The 20,271-nt window shown below is 45.1% G+C and overlaps 1 protein-coding gene across 2 annotated transcripts; it reads left to right on the top strand.

The window, feature by feature from the left end:
• Positions 1-1,678: 1,678 nt before the first annotated feature.
• Positions 1,679-15,939, top strand: LOC134288206 (uncharacterized). Of its 2 annotated transcripts, none has more exons than XM_062852276.1 (3): positions 1,679-2,734; positions 15,396-15,513; positions 15,583-15,939. In XM_062852276.1, exons 1-3 carry the CDS (start codon positions 2,055-2,057, stop codon positions 15,643-15,645), a joined length of 861 nt encoding a protein of 286 aa, XP_062708260.1. In that variant the 5' UTR covers positions 1,679-2,054; the 3' UTR covers positions 15,646-15,939. The 2 variants fall into 2 exon arrangements, 1 of the variants encoding a protein (XP_062708260.1); XR_009997814.1 differs by lacking the exon at positions 1,679-2,734 and adding an exon at positions 15,119-15,248.
• Positions 15,940-20,271: the final 4,332 nt, after the last annotated feature.

Below are 20,271 nucleotides of genomic sequence, written 5' to 3' on the forward strand. Positions count from 1 at the left end.
GCTTTGAAACGCCTCTGAAACTCCCCTGAAGCTCACCTGAGAGCCTATGAAGCCCCCTAAAACCCATCAGAAGCTTCCTGAAACGCCTCACGCTATGTCTGAACCAGCAGATTATAAAAATCGAATGTACACCGGGTTTCTCTCCATAGAATATCAATTCCTCTCCTATACAAAATGTATGGACAAATTTTCACCGATAGAATATTTTGATACCTTCTGTACATGAAAATATAGCTTGAATTCTGATGTTTGGTGGAAATAAACCCGACGTACATTCGATTTTTGCTGGTTCAAACATAGCGTGCGCCTTCAAACGTATTGAATCTTTAACAAGGCGTAGTACATTATTGCTTGAGCATGAGCTTGAGCTTGATTGACCGCCCGTGGATGCTACTCCAGTATTGCCGGACAAGCTACACTCACACAAGGAACCAATGAGATATCTGCCAGGAAATAAGCAAGCATCTTCAGTGTGTGAATGTTGGTGATCTTCGATCTGCCACGTCAGGTTACCGGTCAATGTGGGGAATGGAAAGGAAGTGATGATTGCAATCGTTTGTACCCACATCAGACCGAATATACCTCTGCGACTGCACAAATTCATGCGGATGTCGGAGTGTTGGTGGGATATGGTTGGCAATGGGTTCACACATTAGTGCGTGGATGCCAGTCGTTAAATGATATATTGGAATATTTATTACTTGGATTATATTGCGGCACAGTTCGCATAGCTCGTAGGCGTTATGTAACACAGCGTAACAAAAAATAACTTTTTGTCTGTCTCAAGAGCAAACTTATGTGTCTCCGAAGGATTTTGGGCCGCTGAATCCGAATCCGGGCTCAGATTTGCTCTAACACGTCACAATTTTGAGCTATACCTCAATTTATAGGACAAAATATGCGATTTTGGGCTTTTTTGACTGCAAACCATTAAGCAAGGAATTATTTTTTTAAGCAATCAAAAGGTTAATTGGTCAATTAACATCTAAATTAACGACTCATGCAAAATATTTCGTTTTACCAAATCGAATTTGATAGTTTTAAGCGATTTATGATAAGCACGATATTTCCCATACAAGTCATCCTCCAAAAGTTGCATGCAAGTTTTCATACTAACATAAAATTTTGTAGGTGGCCACGAGCGTGCTGTCTGCACGCGGTTGAAGAAGACCTGGGAACCCTAAACGTTGAAGAAAACTTGAGGAACATCGCCCCCGAGCCCCAACGATGAAGATGGTGCTCAGTCGATCCTACTATATGGAATGGTATGCTTGGGGGCCCATATAGCCGAGGCGGTAAACGCACGGGTATTCAGCATGACCATGCTGAGGGTGACGAGTTCGATTCCCGGTCGGTCCAGGATCTTTTCGTAAAGTAATCTTCCTTGACTTCCTTGGGCATAGAGTATCTTCGTGCCTGCCACACGATATACACATGCAAAATGGTCATTGGCAGAGGAAGCTCTGAGTTAAAAACTGTGGAAGTGCTCATAGAACACTAAGCTGAGAAGCAGGCTTTGTCCCAGTGAGGACGTTACGCCAAGAAGAGGAGAGGAGGAATTCGTTCATCGGTGGAGTCCATAGCCCATAGTAGGATCGACTTAATCAATTGATACAACATAAGCGAAAATTCAAAGAAAACAAGCATAAACCCAATTGCCTAAATTGAAACCCAACTGTCCACAAATTCAATTATCTCCGGATGTATTGCGGTAACAATTTTCACTTTCCAGTAACGATGATATGAAATGCTTGAGTGAATCCGGGTAGACCCCAACTATGATTAATGGCGAACAACGCCAAAGCCGGCTGCTGATTTTGATTTCCGTTGTCTATAAATCCGATCTGAATGGGATCAAGCCCTTTCAATTGTCACTGTGTCGTCAATCCGAAATGAGAGTGCTTCGAACGTCATCGCCGTTTCGCGCCCACATTACTGTCATCTATCGACTATCGAAATTGAATTACGGTCCCCGTTCATCCATCGCCGCCGTGGGGCCAAAGTTGAGTGGCTGCCCGCGTGCTAATTAGCTGTGCGCCCCAGAAGCCCCAATAATGGGCCTATTAGCAAATCGCTTGGACGCCGCCGGTAGCATCCTGGTCGTTATGGCGGCCGCTTTGGTGATTGCGTTTTGGCACACCCCCGCCGTAGTGAGTGGAGATTACCCGCATGATGTGGAGCTATTCGAACCGGTTACGGTCACTACTGCAGTGCCTACGATAGGTGCCGTGGTGCCGAAGAGGAGTCGTGGTGGCGGCGGCGTCGGGGGTGTAAGTACTTTTCATAAGCATGTAAGTCACTATCCGAGCTACGTAAAAGGTGAAGACCCGGTGGAGGAGTATAATCGCCGGCGGTTGCATGTGGACACATCCGACTACGTGAATAGCGCCCAAATAACTCTCGACGACTCGGAGAAGCGGAAGCTATTAGAAGAAAGTTTGATTGCTTTTCGTAAAAAGTTTGCTAAACGAAAGGAAGACGATAGCATCAAGAAAAAGGATAAATTAAAAACTGTTAAAAAATCTAAGAAGCGTCGTAAAGTGAAGGACACTATAAAAAGAAGTTGGAGAGATGATACTGAACCAATTTTCAAGGGAAACGATTCAGCTGCATTGGCCTCCATGGACTATCCGAAGCGATATGAAGAATCTGATCCAGAAATCTTTCCCTACGAGCAAACATCAAATGAAAATCGAAGGCAATCCAGCTTACCGGAAGAAACCAAATATTTTCAGTAAGTATCATTATAGCCGTGTATGCGTCAGAATGCGTTGAATTGCCATTTCCAAATGCGGTATACTGCTAGGAAACGTGACAATTCGCCAATACTGAATCAGATGTCAAAACTTTTTGAGGAAGAATGAAACTTAGATCTTTAAACATTTTTTTTCTAACTTATTCTAGGGTAACGGTTGATTTTTGGACCCCTAGAAGACATTAGTTTGAATTTAAGTCAAGATCAAACAGATTCAGAGGGTGTTAAACATATATATCATGTTAGTATGATCCTTCCACTGTCCGTTAGAAATACCCATATGGTCATTTCTTACTGAAAATTTGATGAAAATAACTGATTTCTGAAGGATCAGTTTCCACTGTTTTGGACACCCCAGTGCATTTTGGACCCTCTTAAGTATATATTTTGGGCACCCGGTGTTTAAACCCATTTGAAACTATTTTCGAAGAGTCTGCCACTTCAGTATGCTGGATTACATCCTAATTACGTGATTGACAAAGGCTGATTTGACGAACTTTGCGAATTTAATGCGCTAGAATGGGAAACGTTTTTGTTTACAACATCAAGTTTTCTCTGCACCACATTTTTGTTTTGTAAACATGTAGCGACACTCGCATGGAGATGATCAAAAATAAATTTCTAGCCAAATAATGATTTTTCCAGTGTGGAAATGATTGCTGCCCTTGTGATAATACGACCCAGGGCGCCCAAAATATATGGGGGTCCAATTTATATTGGTAACCCTAATTGTACAGCTCTTTTGTCCACTAGGGCACTGCGTGAGCGGGGGACATTGTGACTGCCGTGCTGCATTTGAACACTGATCGCTACGATGCTGCCTCTCTTCTATTTTGTTGACGGTTGCACGTCACACTGCTCCTGCTGTTCCTTTATCAGTCCATCCGGAGTCCTCTACTGCACTGGCGTAATGGTTTCTTCTGTTGCCATAGTCTCTGAATGGCGTGGAAAACGTAGACACAGTTCTCTACGCCATTCAGGTGATCATCGAAGTGCTGCTTCCATCTTTTGATCAGCTCACGTCTGTCCATTAAGAGGCTCCCGCCCTTATCCCTGCATATCTCGGCTCCGGCACTAAGCCGTTGCGGGATGCGCTGAGCTTCTTGTAGAACTTCCGTGTTTTGTGGGAACGGCACAGCAGTACCTTTCTTCGCACATCGCTTCTTCCAGATAGCGCTTTTTCTCCCAAAGAGAGCAGACCCACCTTTCACTTCGGTTTGTAGCTTGACACATTCTGCCAGATTCCTTGCTGCAGCATTACGGCCCACACTGGGTTCTTTTCCTCCATAATTGCTCTGCACTTTTTGTCGAACCATTCGTGCCATCGGCTCCTTTCCACGTGCACTCTCGGCTGCGTCATTGGCTGCGTTTACTATACTTCAGCAGTCCTCTAGAGGAGCCACATCAAGCTCAACCTCGTCTGATGACGCTGGTTCGAGATTATGCGCAGGTAAATGGTATGATTACCTCTAAACGTTCGCACCATGGATCCTGTCCAACACACCTCCTGGAGCTGGAGCGCTACAATGCCGAACCCGCAGTCCTTCAGTAGATCAGAGAGTATGCGGGTGCTCCTAATGAAGTTGAGGGATTAGCAGCTCCACGTACCGAGTTTCTAATCGCAAGTGCTTTTTGTTCACTGGGGTCGTTTCAGTTGATCTCTTATTTTGTTGCTGATTTCCTCTTACAATGGGTTTTTACGGCTGTCTTGTAGGGCCACATGCCAAGTCCCTATTTTCCGGAGGACCATAGTGCTTAGTTGAGCTTAGAGTCTAGAATCTTTTCCTGGCACTTAGACGTCGATCAGCCGCCCCTAACATAAGGATCAGCCGCTGTTGTGAGCCGCTCCTCCTAGAGCATAGCCGCTTATGTTTGCAGAAGCCCCTTTTCCCTGTCAGCCGACCACCAAAGCTGCCACCGGGGTTTGTTACCCGATCTTCCCAAGGTTTCTTGCAGCCCGCCAGGTGCACAGTGGTCCAGATTTTGGAAATACGTAGCAAAAACTGCCAAATCATAGTAGTCTGCTAGTTAGGGTAGCCCTCACTTAAACGAAAAACAACTATTTCGGAAAATGGCAAGTCTTACCTCCTGAGCCGGTTGTTCTGGACTACCAGAAGTTACGTTCAAAATTTGAGCAAAATCAATTAAGCTTAAGGAGGCGTTCAAAGTGCTTAAAGTTTGTATGGGAAAACGTTACCAAATGTTTGCAAAAATCTTAAGTTTTGTTTTTTTACGCTAGGTGGTGCTGTAAGCGTTTAACGATAAAACCCTTTGTTATTATTATAGGTGACTATAAAACAACTTTGTCGAAGACCGCAAAGTGATCCGACGCCTGTGAGAAAAGTTTTACCCTAGCCAAAGTGAGGCGAAGTATCGAGATTTCATTATTGATATTATTCCTTTACATGCACTGGAAAAACAACCATAATGTCTCACCTCACTTTATCTAGGGAATAATTTTTTTAATAGGCGTCGTATCACTTTGCGGTCTTCGACAAAGTTGTTTGGCATATAGTCACCTACAATAATCCCAAAGCACAATGGGTCCAGGGCCGTATTTACGAAGACAAAAATGTTTGTGCCTAAACCATAAGTTTTTGATACATATTGGTGTCTTTGGGAAAGTTTCTTCTTATTTTTCGACCTTTTTTCTCATTATTGTGAAATTAGCTGATCCAAACATCTGCTTTTTAATAGTTTTTTGTACGTTTACAAAATGTTCTACAAAGTTGTAAAACAACTTATTTGGAGCAAGTTTGCCGAAGAAACCATTATTCTATCTCTTATGGTTCCTAACTTTTATATTTTTTAAAGATTCATGTTTGGCTGATCCATGAAATTCAGTTTTCTTGATATAACTTTTAATTCGTTCGTTTCTCATAAATACTTTGTTCCGAGCACTTTTAGAACAATCAACGACGCATATTTTTTCCAAAGAGCTTAATGTTCTAACTCTCAAAATTTAAAAGATATTGGCATTTTTCTTCGAAAAAGCAACTAAATAACATGGACATAATCTGAATCAAAATGATACCAACAATTGCATACAATTTCCTGAAGCGTAGATAGGTTATCCGCTACGCAAGCACACGCTGTAATGAGTATCACTGTTCGTGCTCTCGTTACCTTGTTAGAGAACCCCGAAGTAGTTAGCTTCTGAATAATTGATTTTGTAACGGAATGAGATGAAAAGACAATTCAAAGGCAAGTGTTGCGTACAGATAGTAGTACGTTTGGTGCTTGGTGAAACCGGCAACACTGAAGCAAGGTTGCGAACTACAAGCGCCGGCGCTACCAAGAAACAATCGATTAGGCAGTGTTGTTTAATCAGTGAGCCCGGTAGGAACTGCACTGCGGTTAGGTGACCTGTCTGTCTCGTGAAGGAATACTAGATTGTAAGTTTGAATGAAATGTAATTTAATATAATATAATAAAACCACAGAGAACAGACATCCAGGCTAGAACAAATCTCGCTCGGAAAGTTGTGTAAGGATTTGAATCTATACTTGAGTAAGGTTGCAAACCAATACACGATGACAACACTAACGCCACCAAACACCATATTGCCACAGTCAGTGGTGAATTGAAACATTTCAAGTGGTGAATTAAATTAGTATGGAAAATTAATCGATTGCAGCGCCACGCTATTGCCACTTGTGTTGCCGATTTCAAATGACCGTTAAATTCCTTACACAGTTTCGGAACTGGACTTGGATGTCTGTTCTCTGTGATAAAACTGAGTAAATTTGCAGTATTGAAGCTGCGTGAAATAATGCTGCTATCGATATGGTGTTCTGGTTCCAAGCGCGACTGACTTCCTAACAGCAAGGGAGATTTCTTTATCCGAAATCACACAGACCTGATCAACGGAGACCTTCGGGCATCCATTTCCGGGAACCATACCGTGAGATCCTATCTGAGGAATCACAAAGATATTCTCGTCCACTTTGTCCCAGATCGTGGTAGAAGAAGAATCGCGAAGTAGTGTCTTTCCCGTGGTGTGATTTTGTGAGTTAACTTAAACGTGAAGAGTACTTCAACGAGTATTAATTGTCTCTGTGTATCCCCGTTTAGGCCAATAGTTCAATAGCTAGGTTGTGCGGTGAATTGTGCGTGTTGAACCCGAGTACCAAGTTCAAAGGTAAACGACTTGTGTTGTGTGTTATTTTATGTGCTAATTGTGTCATCTAGCCAAGCGCGAGCGACGGCTATACCTCTACTCCAAAAATAGCACGTACATCGTACAAAGCGAAGAACGAGAGCGTCTCGCCCACCACCTTACGTCGCGCATCCACCCTGCGTCCTGGGGCCAAAGTTTGCCCGGCGATTCCAGGCCGGAAGGGAGTCGCGAACGTGACCAACGCACTCCGAAGGCAAGCGACATTTGCCAATCGTCCGCTCGTTTGGTCACGAGCACGACAAACACTCCACGAAGCTCGTGCGTGGCCGTGAATCGAATTCACCGTAGAGGTACCGATCTTCCAATCGTCGACACTATCGTCAACGTCATCAGCGTCGTCGTAGAAAGCGCCCGATCGAAAGCTCGTGAGTACGTTCCACTAAATTTTGCATGCAAGTGAATTCGCACCTACACACACAAAAGCGCCAGCGTAGACCAAAACCGCACAAGATAGGGTCATAGTCAGAAAGGGAGAAGAAGAAGAAGGAAGGCCGGTCGGACGCGACCGTAGAAATGGAATAGGTTATCAAATTGTTTCTATTAATAAATATCTTAGGTTATCCAATTGAATAAATGTTCATGATGAAGTCCTTGTTTCCCTAAACCATGTGTTAGTGAGTGTTAAGAAAGTCCAAAGTACGTTTAACGTTTCGTGGTAATTTGTTATTCCGCCTTGTTGTGAAGTCCGTCTTCCAAAACGGGATGGAACTGAAGTGGTTGGGGTGTCTTTGCCAGTAATGAGAACAGGATAAGGTCGAGTTCTGGGATATCGGTCGTTTGGGGGAATTTGTTGGTTATGTCTGTGTGGCTTCCGCTATTGAAGTAGAGTCCTTGTATGATGAGTCTGCTCGCTTGTTCCCGCGCATTGTTGATTATTCCGAAGCTGTCTCTTCGGTCAGTATCTAGCCGGGCATCGTAGAAAACGACGGGTGGTCCTCCTAGGTGGTGGCGCTTAAGCCACTTGTTTAAAAATCCGGGCCGGAAACAAGAAGCAGACTCCGAGCGGGCCCATGGCCGCTACAAAGTCATATCTCAAAAGGGAACAAATGGATTTTCAATCTTTCGGTTGCATTAGATAGAACGTACTCTGTTCTATTTATGGTGAAAAAAATGTAGGTACCTTTTTCGTATGAAGCTGTTTATTGAATTTTGAAAATACGATTTTTTTTCATTGAAAAGCAGTTGTAACTTTGAAATTCGATCAGATACAAACTTGGCTGCTCTAAAAGTGCCCAGAACAAAGTATTGCGAAAAAATCACTACATAAAATTATATTTTTTTTTTATCTGTATTAACGAGATTTTTAGCCCTAGGCTAGTTCATCTCGGGACCCACGCTTTACTTCCCTTCCGAAGGAAGAACCCACATTTTGCGAGTTTGTCGGGAGTGGGATTCGATCCCAGGTCCTCGGCATGATAGTCAAGTGTTGTAACCATCACACCAGGTCCGCTCTTCCAAAATTATATTGAGTAAAAATAGATTTTCATATGAAAAACGACACACTTCACGCTAATTCAACTAATCTTTGTTGGATAGATCAAAGTAGCTTGGTAAATGGTCATCCATTTCATTCTAGAGCCAATGTTTATTTATACCGTCATCACCATTAAGGCACAATGTTGAAAAGAATTGTGAAACTTTGATTGGCTTTTACGTTAACATCAACATATACTAGTGATTGACATTTTTGCTATGCATACATTGAAGTGATGAAATTAAAATTATATTTATGTAAATCAGCTCAAAATCACATTTTAAGTTGAGCTCATTGACGAATTATGGATTAAAAACAAATTTAATTATTTCCGACATGGTTACTTCGATCTATCTAACAAAGACGAGTTGAATTTGCTTAAATTGTTCCGCTTTCCATATGAAAATCTGTTCAATATAATTTTATGTGTTGATTTTTTCGCAATACTTTGTTATGGGCACTTTTAGAGCATCCAAAAACTCATAATTTTGTCGAAGACGCCTGGTTTGTCCCTCATCGACTTCCAAAGCTACAACAGCTTGTTCATAAAAAAATCGTTTTTTTTTAATTCAATAAAAAGCTTCATACGAAAAAGGTACCTGAATTTTTTCACCATAAATAGAACAGAGCGCGATCTTTCCAATGCAACCGAGAGATTGAAAATCCATTTGCTCCCTTTTGAGATATGACTTTAAAAAAAAAGTTATTTTTTGAAGAAACATGCCATTATATTTTTAACTATGAGAGTACAGAACATTGAACTCTTTGAAAAAAAAATTTGCGTCGTTGATTGTTCTAAAAGTGCTCGGAACAAAGTATTTACGAGAAACGAACGAATTAAAAGTTATTTCAAGAAAACTGAATTTCATGGATCACCCTAACATACATCTTTTAAAAAATATAGGTTACGAACCATAAGAGATAGAATAATGGTTTCTTCTGCAAACTTGCTCCAAATAAGTTGTTTTAACACTTTGTAGAACATTTTGTAAACGTACATAAAACTATTAAAAAGCAGATGTTTGGATCAGCTAAACTTCCCTAGACTAAATTAATGAACTGAAACATTACACTAAATTCTGTTTTTACGCGATTTTTTGTTCCGCGTAAAAAAAATCGTGTAAAAAAAGTTTTCAAAACTGTTTTTATCGGATCATCCTAAAATTTTGACAGGGTATCAAGGATGATAAGAGAGATCTCTGGTAGAAATTTGAGCCCCATCGGAAGTAAGTTGCGACCAGGAAAGAAGAATCTTTACAAAAACACATCGCGTAATTTCGAGAAAATCGTGCAAAAAAAATCGTGTAAAATAAAACCGCGTAAAAAAAGATCGTGTAAAAAAAGAATTTAGTGTATATAGCTCTCAATTTCATATTAATGGCATTTTCATTGCTTGTCGATATAGAGACGAACCTGCCAAGGGCTGAGAGTCTCTATAATACAGCTAAATCAATGTTTGTCGATTTCTTCGAGCGAATTCCGAACAAAATTGCTGTTTTTCATACAATTTGGCTATACACATATCATTATAGCGCTAATATTCTGGCAACTCTTGACAGCTGCAATTTTCTTTAATCAATTAAAAAAGTTATGCTTAGACGAGCGTTTGAACCGAATATCTGCGCGCGGAGTAGCTGGGACTGGGAGCAATATGTAAGACACTTTGAAGTTGAAGTATAAGAATTTCTCGTACTAATAATATGTGATGTTAATTTTGAAACCAAAAGTGTTATTTGGATCTCTTTTTCCATTGCAGGTGCCTAATATACACAAGAACTAACAAATAAACTTCTGGAAGCCATTAAATTCCTTATATTATTAGACTTTTGTAATTGTAAAACTTGGTTGTCTTCTTTATCAAAAAATGAGCATTTTTTCCATCAGCAGCTATTGACCGCTGTGAAAAGATACAACATCATGATTTCCAATTTATTTAAAAGACAGTCAACGCTTCTGATACTGTAGATGAATGATCGATATACTGAAAAGAGATGTTCAAAAATAGAGTTTCTGCCAGCTTTTCTCAAAATTGGACCATTGTGCAGTGCCACGCGGATGTAGGGATAGAAGTTACTGGAAAAAAGCTAGCGTTTCCAAGGGGGGCTGAATTCCGCGAATTACCAAGCCTTTACCGTGTACGAGCTCTTTTTTTTTTCCTTCTAAACCATAGGGGGATACATCTGCTCAACAGACACCCTAACAGGAAGGTTAGGGTAGTGTGGGGTTAAGGCCGTCTTCTACAAGTAGAAGCCAGGACTATTCTCTCCTCGACCCACTAAAACACATTCCTATGGTCGCCAAACCCTACGTCTCTCCGGAACCACCAAGAAGGTATTGCTTCAGAGAGGGGCTAGTGCATATCGCACCCTCAAGGTTAGCTGCCGTAGCCTAGCAGTAACGAACATCGATGACTCGCTCTGGAGAGTCCATCACGATAGCATGCTGGCGCTTAGCCAGTTTCCCGAGTGGTCCTCACCACTCCCTTCGTCCTCGGAAGGCGGGCAGGGTCAACCCCGCCCGCGCCCTACTGCTGAGCGGACATCAAGAACTGATGCCCACATGCAACCCGATCTGACCTGCCCGTAAGGAAGGGTATCACTACCCTTCAGGCCCTATCAGATGCATCCGTAGGTTGCAGACAGCAGGGTCTCACCTACCCCGACCCTTGCCGGGGACCCCTTTCCAACCGCGGGCTCGGATCCAACCCAGTAGACTGACGCCACGACAGCACCGCTACCGGGACTTCCTCTCCGCGGCCACTTAATCGCTGTAAGGGTCGATCTCGACCGCAGGGCACCGGTATGACCTACGAAGCCGACTTCGAACCCCTGGACCACCTCTTGTACTGCATCTGGACTAGTCATTCTCCAATTCCACGCGCCACCTCCTCTGTAGCTCCCAGACGATATGGGTGATAGCCGTTGAAACGACATTCCAGCTAATCTCATCCCTACACATTCTCTGGACCAAGTTGTCCGGAGTTGTGTCCTCCCCGCATGTGGCAAGCATGCGGTCACGCATTGTGCGAAAACGCGGGCACACGAACAAAACGTGTTCCGCCGTTTCCTCTAAACCATTGCACACTGGGCATTCGGGAGAATCCGCATGCCCGAAACGGTGTAGATACTGTCGGAAGCAACCATGACCTGTAAGGGCCTGTGTCAGGTGGAATGAAACTTCCCCATGGCGCCTATTAATCCAACTATCTACCCTCGGTATCAACCTATGGGTCCACCTTCCTTTGGTGGAACTGTCCCACGCGCGCTGCCATTTGACCATAGAGGCCATCCTGACAGTCTTGCGGATGCCTCTTGTGCCGCGCATTTCGAAGCACTCCATGTCCTCACTGATAAGAATGCTGATAGGCACCATACCAGTAATGACGCAGAGAGCGTCGTGTGACACGGTACGGTACGCGCTTGCAACCCTCAGACACATAAGCCTGTAAGTACTTTCCAGCTTCCGTCGGTAGCATTCAGTACTTAGCGCGGTACCCCACGCCGGGCCGCCATACCTAAGTATGGACGTAGCAACACTAGCCAGAAGATTGCGCTTACTGGCGTACACCGCAGAGCTATTGGACATCATCCGGGACAGTGCCGCAATAGCTGTGGAGGCTCTTTTACAGGCATAATCGACGTGGCTACCGAAGGTAAGCTTATCGTCGATCATCACGCCCAAGTGCTTGACAGAGCGCTTTAACAGGATAGTGCACTCTCCTACACTGATCTCCGTCTGCTGCGCCGACTGCATGTTGTTAACAACCGTCACCTCTGTCTTGTGGTGAGCCAGCTCCAGTTTCCTGAACCGCATCCACGCCTCCACAACCTTGATCGAGTGGTTGGTAGTCAACTTTACCTCCTCGATCGTTTCACCGTAGACTTCGAGCGTAATATTGTCGGCAAATCCGACAATCACCACTCCCACTGGGTACTCTAACCTCAACACCTCGTCGTACATGACATTCCATAACACCGGACCCAGGATGGAACCTTGCGGGACTCCTGAGGTTATGTGAAAGCACTTCCGACCCACCTCCGTGTCGTAAACTAGTACGCAATTGTGGAAGTAGCTTCCGAGAATCTTGTACAAGTACTCCGGTATCCCCAGACGCAAGAGCGCATCGGCAATAGCAGCCCAACTGGCGCTATTAAATGCATTCCTTACATTCAGAGTCACTACCCCGCAGAAGCGAATTCCCCTCCTCTTAGGCTCGAGTGCTTTCTCGGCGGTTTTTGTAACCGACAAGATAGCGTCTACGGTGGACCTCCCCTTCCGGAAGCCATACTGGTTGCTCGAAAGATCATTTACGCCCTCAGTGAACCTCAACATTCTATTGAGGATGATCTTTTCGAGCACCTTCCCCACCGTGTCAATCAAGCATATTGGTCTATATGCCGACGGGTCTCCGGGTGGTTTCCCCGCCTTTGGCAATAGTACCAGGCTCTGCCTCTTCCAAGCTTCTGGGAAAACTTCCTCGTCCAGGCATTTCTGCATAGCAGACCTGAACATCTCGGGAGCCTCTGCAATAGCTACTTTTAAGGCCAGGTTCGGAACTCCGTCCGGACATGGGGCCTTACCTACGCTAAGGGACTTAGCTATCCCCACAAGTTCCACATCGGTAACCCTTTCCTCATCGCCAGCCCCAATCCCCGGCTGTCCTACGAAAGAGGCCAAGGACTAGGATCATGACGCGGAAAAAGTCCTCCAATGATCTCCTCCAACATCTCTGGAGATTGCTCTGTAGGAGCCATCACACCTCTCGTCTTGGCCATAACGACCCTGTAGGCGTCACCCCACGGGTTCGTATTGGCACTCTGACAGAGACCCTCAAAGCAGGCCTTTTTGCTTGCTCTTATCTCGGTCCTGAGCGCGGCTTTTGCAGCGGCGAACACCACCCGTCGTTCGTTTCGCTCTTCCTCTGATCGTGCTCGCTGCATCCGCCTCATAGCCCGTAGGCAGGCGCGGCGCAGGTCCGCAATCGAGTCGGTTCACCAGTAAGCCGGTGGCCTCCCATTTCTAGGGTGGACTCGCCTAGGCGTGGTCGCATCACACGCACGTGAGAGCACCGCTACCAGCTCGTCGCCGTCTAAACCGATTAAGTTTCGCTCACGGCGGAGCGCTTCCCTAAATACCTCTTCGTCGAAGTATGATGTCTTCCACCTACGAGGGCTTGGCCTTGGCCTAGCCGCCTCTTCTATCCGCTGTCTGCTGTTGTTGTAGCCGATACTGTAGCGAACCGCCAGGTGGTCGCTGTGAGTGTAGCCATCATCTACTCTCCAGTTCGGACTACTTGTTAGGCCAGGACTACAAAAGGTCACGTCAATAATTGACTCCGCTCCGTTTCGACTATAGGTACTCTTGGTACCGACGTTAGCCAAGTCGACATCTAAGATGGCCAGTGTTTCTAGCAGGATCTGACCCCGCTGGTTCGTGAAACGGCTTCCCCATTCCACAGCCCAGGCATTAAAGTCACCCGCTATTACCACCGGCCTTCGCCCTGTTAGCACGGTCGTTAAGCGGTCCAGCATTTGCGTGAACCGCTCGATCGGCCACCGCGGAGGCGCATAACAGCTACAGAAGAAGACCCCGTTTACTTTGGTGACCACGAAGCCCTCGTAGGTAGTAGACACCAACTCCTGCACGGGGTATTTACCCGTCGTCCATATCGCCGCCATTTTCCTGGTCCCATCCGAGGCCCAGTTGCCGTTGCCGGCGGGTACTCGGTATGGGTCCGAAATGATGGCGATATCCGTCTCCCACTCAGAAACCGCCTGACAAAGCAGTTGCTGAGCCGCATCACAGTGGTTCAGGTTCAGCTGCGTTACCTGCATTGTGATTTGTTGTTCACTGCGGCTTTCTTAAAGACCGGGCACCCTGGACCACCCATCGGATGTCTGTTTTTCGAGGTTTTCCCGGTACAGATCATGCAGATGGGCGGACTCGTGCAGCTTTGGGCCTTATGACCTTCAGCGCCGCATCACCTACACAGTTTGCGCCTGTCGGGGCCTTTGCAGTCCCACGACTTGTGTCCTGGTTCCAGACACCTGAAGCAAACCTCAGGTGGCTCGTGGAATGTCAGGTGACATACACACCTGCCCACCTTTATACTCCCTACTTTAACGGACTTTTTAACATCCGCCACAGGTAGCTGAACCAAAGCTATCTGTGTCCCTGCTGGCCCTCTCCGTAGCTTAACGGCTGCGGCGGCCACCTGCACATCGCACTGTTGCCGCAGTGCCGTGACGAGCTCTTCCACTTCGGTGATCTCGTCAATGTCTTTGACTGAAGGTCGCCTCATGTGTCAGAGCCCTCACCTGCACACCCTCACCAAGGACCTCTTCTGCCAGCCTCTTGTGTTCCTTCTGGCGCTTCAGCTCCAGGATCATCTCGCCCGTACGAGTACGTCTAATAATGCGTACGTCGGCTCCAAGACCCTCAAGCTTGGCGTCGCTTCGCATCGTCTTCAAGACGTCCGAGTACTTGGACTGTTCCGTCTTGATGACGATAGTGTCGCCTTTCTCGCGCCTGGCACCTGCCCCCCTACGCCTTGGCTTGGCGTCCTGCACTTCTACCTGCGGATTTACCTTCTTCTTGTACAGGCTCTGTCACAGTTGAACTGTAACGTCAGAGGGAAGGGAAAGAAAAACATCTTGAATACGTTGATCACTTTAGTATTGCCTCAATTTCAATTTTATTCCATTATCACAACCAGAGATACGTATTGCGAGCAAAAATCCCCCCTTGAACTGGAGTTCGGCCATCTGTATGAAACTGAAGACAGATGGGAAGAGAGATATGAACGACAGGATCATAAAAACAATCGGCATCAAGGAAAAGTAATTCTATTTTTTAGTTTTTAGTTTTTATCTTTAGTTTTAAAGTCTATCCTAAGCTTGATTATTATTTTTATTAGTTTGGCAAAGGTTACGAATCTTCCAATAAAACTAATACGCATGCTCTATCCACATCCTTTTTTTCGCTAGGTACTTTAACTTCTTTGGTGATGGGTCTTACAACACTGGCCTTAAACGTGGAAGCGATCGGCACTACATAGAACAGCACGAAAGAGCTTCTGAAGGTGCAGGGATTTTTCAGAAACGGGTATCTAATGCATTCGCAAGTCAGATAAATGGATTTTGATACTTTCCAAACTATACCTATGTATTTTAGGTAAAATGGGCCGATAAGAACGGAGGATTCGGCGAGCACTACTGGGACTTCAATCATGTCTGATTCGTCTTCTGCCAGATGACTGCGGCGTCCAACCGCCACGAGCCAATCGGATACGTTTTATGATCAACAATCGCCTCACAAATATAGATAAATGTTAGCCAAATCTTGATAGACACCGTGTAAATGTCAAGAGCGAGCGCCTGGCTGCTGCTTGCGATGCGATGTCTAGTACTAGGAGAGAAAGGAGAAGGGCTTTGTTGGGCCTGTGCTGCTAGAATCTGGCAAAGCGTGTCGCCGCAGGCGATTTTCGGGTTTACAATGCAAATCTAACGAATGGTGCCACGATCGGCTGTTCGAGAATGGACTGTTAAGTGGCGTACACTTGGAACGATTGAGGATACCTATCAATGTCAAAAGGATGTTATGATCAAGATTTGTGCTCGTGCTCAATCCGTAGGTATTTTATATTTTTGGTACAAATAAAAACTTAGATTCTTCAAAATAGTTTCAATTGTATGTATTGGTTTTTAAACTCCAAACTGTTGTATCTAAAATTAAGTATGAAAGAAAACCATGACTTCGAAAATTTTAAAAACAGATAGCCTTAAAAATAAACCATGTTGTGGTATAAATAACTCTCTTTATCCCGATGGAAGCTGGAAGTAAATGAGCACTAAAAAAATGCATAACTATGAGAAGAGCATGAATTTGAATAGAAGGTCATCAAATTTGAGGTATCGAGATCACTAATACTATTTTTATGATACCAGTTTATACAATAAAACGAAAGTCATGAACTTATTGCAACGACCAAAATTTACATGCATAAATACTTGCTGATTTCGGAATCATGCTTGAAACAATGTCAAGTACAACAGCTTTTGAGTTATAGCTGTAGATCGAGTTTTACACTGTTTAAATTCACTAAAATTCAAATAAATTGAAATCTTTTAATACATGGAGCTGAATTTAATATATTTCGATTACTTTAATATAATTCTTGCGTCAAATTGGTGCTTTTGGAGAATGTATTGGACAATCTCACAATTGTTTGCAAAAATGAGTATGAGCTTACCGAATATAGAAATGCTGTCAACTAGTATAATGTTTCGAATTCAGTTCTAAATTTGAATATGCAATACGAACTACAATGATATATGCAATTTGGTACATAATAATATTTTCAGAAGTGGTCTATTCATGGTTCAAACAAGCAAGCCACCTCTAAGTACGGTAGTGATTTCCATGCGCGTGCCCACGAAATCGCAGCGTACAACAAATATCTGCGGTCAAATTGTGCTGCGTGTTAACTGGCGCTCCCACCGTAGGTATAACTAGGTAAAGCATGACCTTGGCGACCTTTCGCCTCCAGTGTGGGATCGGGGTGCGACAAGATTTTTGAAAAATGATTTTCTGACGGGTGTCGTGTAAATTTTGAGAGCGATGGTGCGTAATTGGCACAATCTTGTGCTGAAATCGGCGTTGATGCAGCGTAGCAAAATAGTTTGACATTGGTTCAGAACCAGACACTGCTTGGATGACGCTGCGATCACCACGTACCGTGACTGGTGAATTTTCAATCTTTGTAAGTTTCTCTGTGATAGTCGTCTACAAAACCAGTGTTGCAAAAATTCATCTTATTCATTTGAACAGTAACCAACAAATCTTTTCAGTCATTTTCTCTTCTTTTTTATATTTTACTAGCTGTCCCCGGCAAACTTTGTCTTGCCTACTGCGTTTTTGACGTTTCAAGTCCTTAGCCAAGCGCCCAAGTCCCCGTTCAAAATGTATGAAAACCCGATTTCAAAAACTTCCAATTTTCCCATGTTTTTGGCCTCATAAACCTTCCTTGGGTGAAAACTAACAGAACAAAACTTAGACGATCCAAATCGGACCATCCGTTCGCAAGTTATGCGCGGTCCCACGTATGCCACTGCATTTTTATATATATAGATTAAAAATACTTTACCAAATAAGTTGGCATTCGTGTCCAATTTTTTCTTCTAGTCATGTTTAAAACTATTTCATTCAATCAGAGCACCTATCAAATGAGATGCGAATCCTTGTCAATTAAATGAGGTTTCACTCAAATGTTGCTGGGCACGAAACACAAAATAACCCTGCAAAGTTCCGCCATTGATCGAATGTCGGATCAAAGCCGGGTAAATTTTTTATCGAATGTTGGACCAACATTGAACATCTGTAGGGTCTATGTTGGGTTGGGCTGGGTTGGGTGCTTCCTAGCTGGGGCTTAATTGAATGATATGTGCATTGACTGATACTGGAGCGGATATCAATTGAATGATCGGAGGGTAGTCAATTGATATTCTGATGGTAAATGGAAAATTAGTGGTTACCTATCTCAATTTCAGCTTGAAATGTCGGTTGATACTGACACTTGGTATAAAACCATGATGTTCGATAAGCACACCAAGAAACGTCATAGGGAAAATTGTGTATTTTTGGCAGTTTTGTTTTCTTTGTCATGGGTTTTTTGAGCTGTTGAACTCAGAGTTGGTCTCAAATCCTTCCCAATTAGGCTGAACTATATGACCAAGTTTCAGGGAATTTGACCGACAAAAACCTCCCATAATGAAGAGAACAAACCTGCCGATAATGCCCATCGTCACCCCGGCACCCCGGCTCACAACAGCGTCTGATCCCCATGTTAGGGGCGGCTGATCTACGTCCGAGTGCCAGGGAAGGACTCTAAGCTCAACTGTGCACTATGGTCCTCCGGAAAGTAGGGGGTTGGTGTCAGGCCCTACGAGCCAGCCGTAAAAAACCATTGCAACGGAAAATCAGCAACAGAATAATACGAACCGAGACCAACGGCAACGACCCCAGCGAACAAAAAGGACTTGCGATTGGAAACTCGGTACGTGGAACTGCCGATCTCTCAACTTCATTGGGAGCACCCGCATACCCGCATACCGCGGGTTCGGCATCGTAGCGCTGCAGGAGGTGCGTTGAACAGGATCCATGGTGCGGACGTTTAGAGGTAGTCATACCATCTACCAGAGCTGCGGCAACACACGCGAGCTGGGAACAGCTTTCATCGTGATGGGTGATATGCAGAGGCGCGTGATCGGTTGGTGGCCGATCGACGAAAGAATGTGCAGGTTGAGGATCAAGGGCCGATTCTTCAACTTCAGCATAATAAACGTGCACAGCCCACACTCCGGAAGTACTGATGATGACAAGGACGCATTTTACGCGCAGCTCGAACGCGAGTACGACCGCTGCCCAAGCCACGACGTCAAGATCATCATAGGAGATTTGAACGCTCAGGTAGGCCAGGAGGAGGAATTCAGACCGACGATTGGTAAGTTTAGCGCCCACCAGCAAACGAATGAAAACGGCCTACGACTCATTGATTTCGCCGCCTCCAAAAATATGGCCATACGTAGCACCTTTTTCCAACACAGCCTCCCTTATCGTTACACCTGGAGATCACCACAGCAGACGGAATCTCAAATCGACCACGTTCTGATTGACGGACGGCACTTCTCCGACATTATCGACGTCAGGACCTATCGTGGCGCCAACATCGACTCCGACCACTATCTGGTGATGGTCAAACTGCTCCCAAAACTCTCCGTCATCAACAATGTACGGTACCGGCGACCGCCACGGTACAACCTAGAGCGACTGAAGCAACCGGATGTCGCCTCAGCATACGCGCAGAATCTCGAAGCCGCGTTGCCAGATGAGGGCGAGCTCGATGAGGCCCCTCTAGAGGACTGCTGGAGTACAGTGAAAGCAGCCATCAACGACGCAGCCGAGAGCACCATCGGGTACGTGGAACGGAATCGACGGAACGAATGGTTCGACGAAGAGTGCAGAACGGTTTTGGAGGAGAAGAACGCAGCGAGGGCGGTAATGCTGCAGCAAGGGACTCGACAGAACGTGGAACGTTACAAACAGAAGCGGAAACACCAGACCCGCCTCTTTCGGGAGAAAAAGCGCCGCTTGGAAGAAGCGGAGTGTGAAGAAATGGAACTGCTGTGCCGTTCCCAAGAAACACGGAAGTTCTATCAGAAGCTCAACGCATCCCGCAACGGCTTCGTGCCGCGAGCCGAAATATGCAGGGATAAAGACGGAGGCCTCTTGACGGACGGACGTGAGGTGATCGAAAGGTGGAAGCAGCACTTCGATCAGCACCTGAACGACGTGGAGAACGTAGGCACGGGAGCCCACGGCAACGGAAGGAACGACGACGCCAGTGCAGCGGAGGACGGAAATGAACCAACTCCCACGCTGAGGGAAGTTAAGGATGCCATTCACCAGCTCAAAACCAACAAAGCAGCTGGTAAGGATGGTATCGCAGCTGAACTCATCAAGATGGGCCCAGAAAAGTTGGCCACCTGTCTGCATCGGCTGATAGTCAGCATCTGGGAAACCGAACAGCTACCGGAGGAGTGGAAGGAAGGGGTAATCTGCCCCATTCACAAGAAAGGCGACCATTTGGAATGTGAGAACTTCAGGGCAATCACTATTTTGAATGCTGCCTACAAAGTGCTATCCCAGATCATCATCCGTCGTCTGTCACCTAAAACAAATGAGTTCGTGGGAAGTTATCAAGCCGGCTTCATCGACGGCCGGTCGACAACGGACCAGATCTTTACCGTACGGCAAATCCTCCAGAAATGCCGTGAATACCAGGTCCCAACGCACCACCTGTTC

Source organism: Aedes albopictus, chromosome 2 (assembly GCF_035046485.1).
Source record: "Aedes albopictus strain Foshan chromosome 2, AalbF5, whole genome shotgun sequence".
Lineage (NCBI taxonomy): Eukaryota > Metazoa > Arthropoda > Insecta > Diptera > Culicidae > Aedes > Aedes albopictus.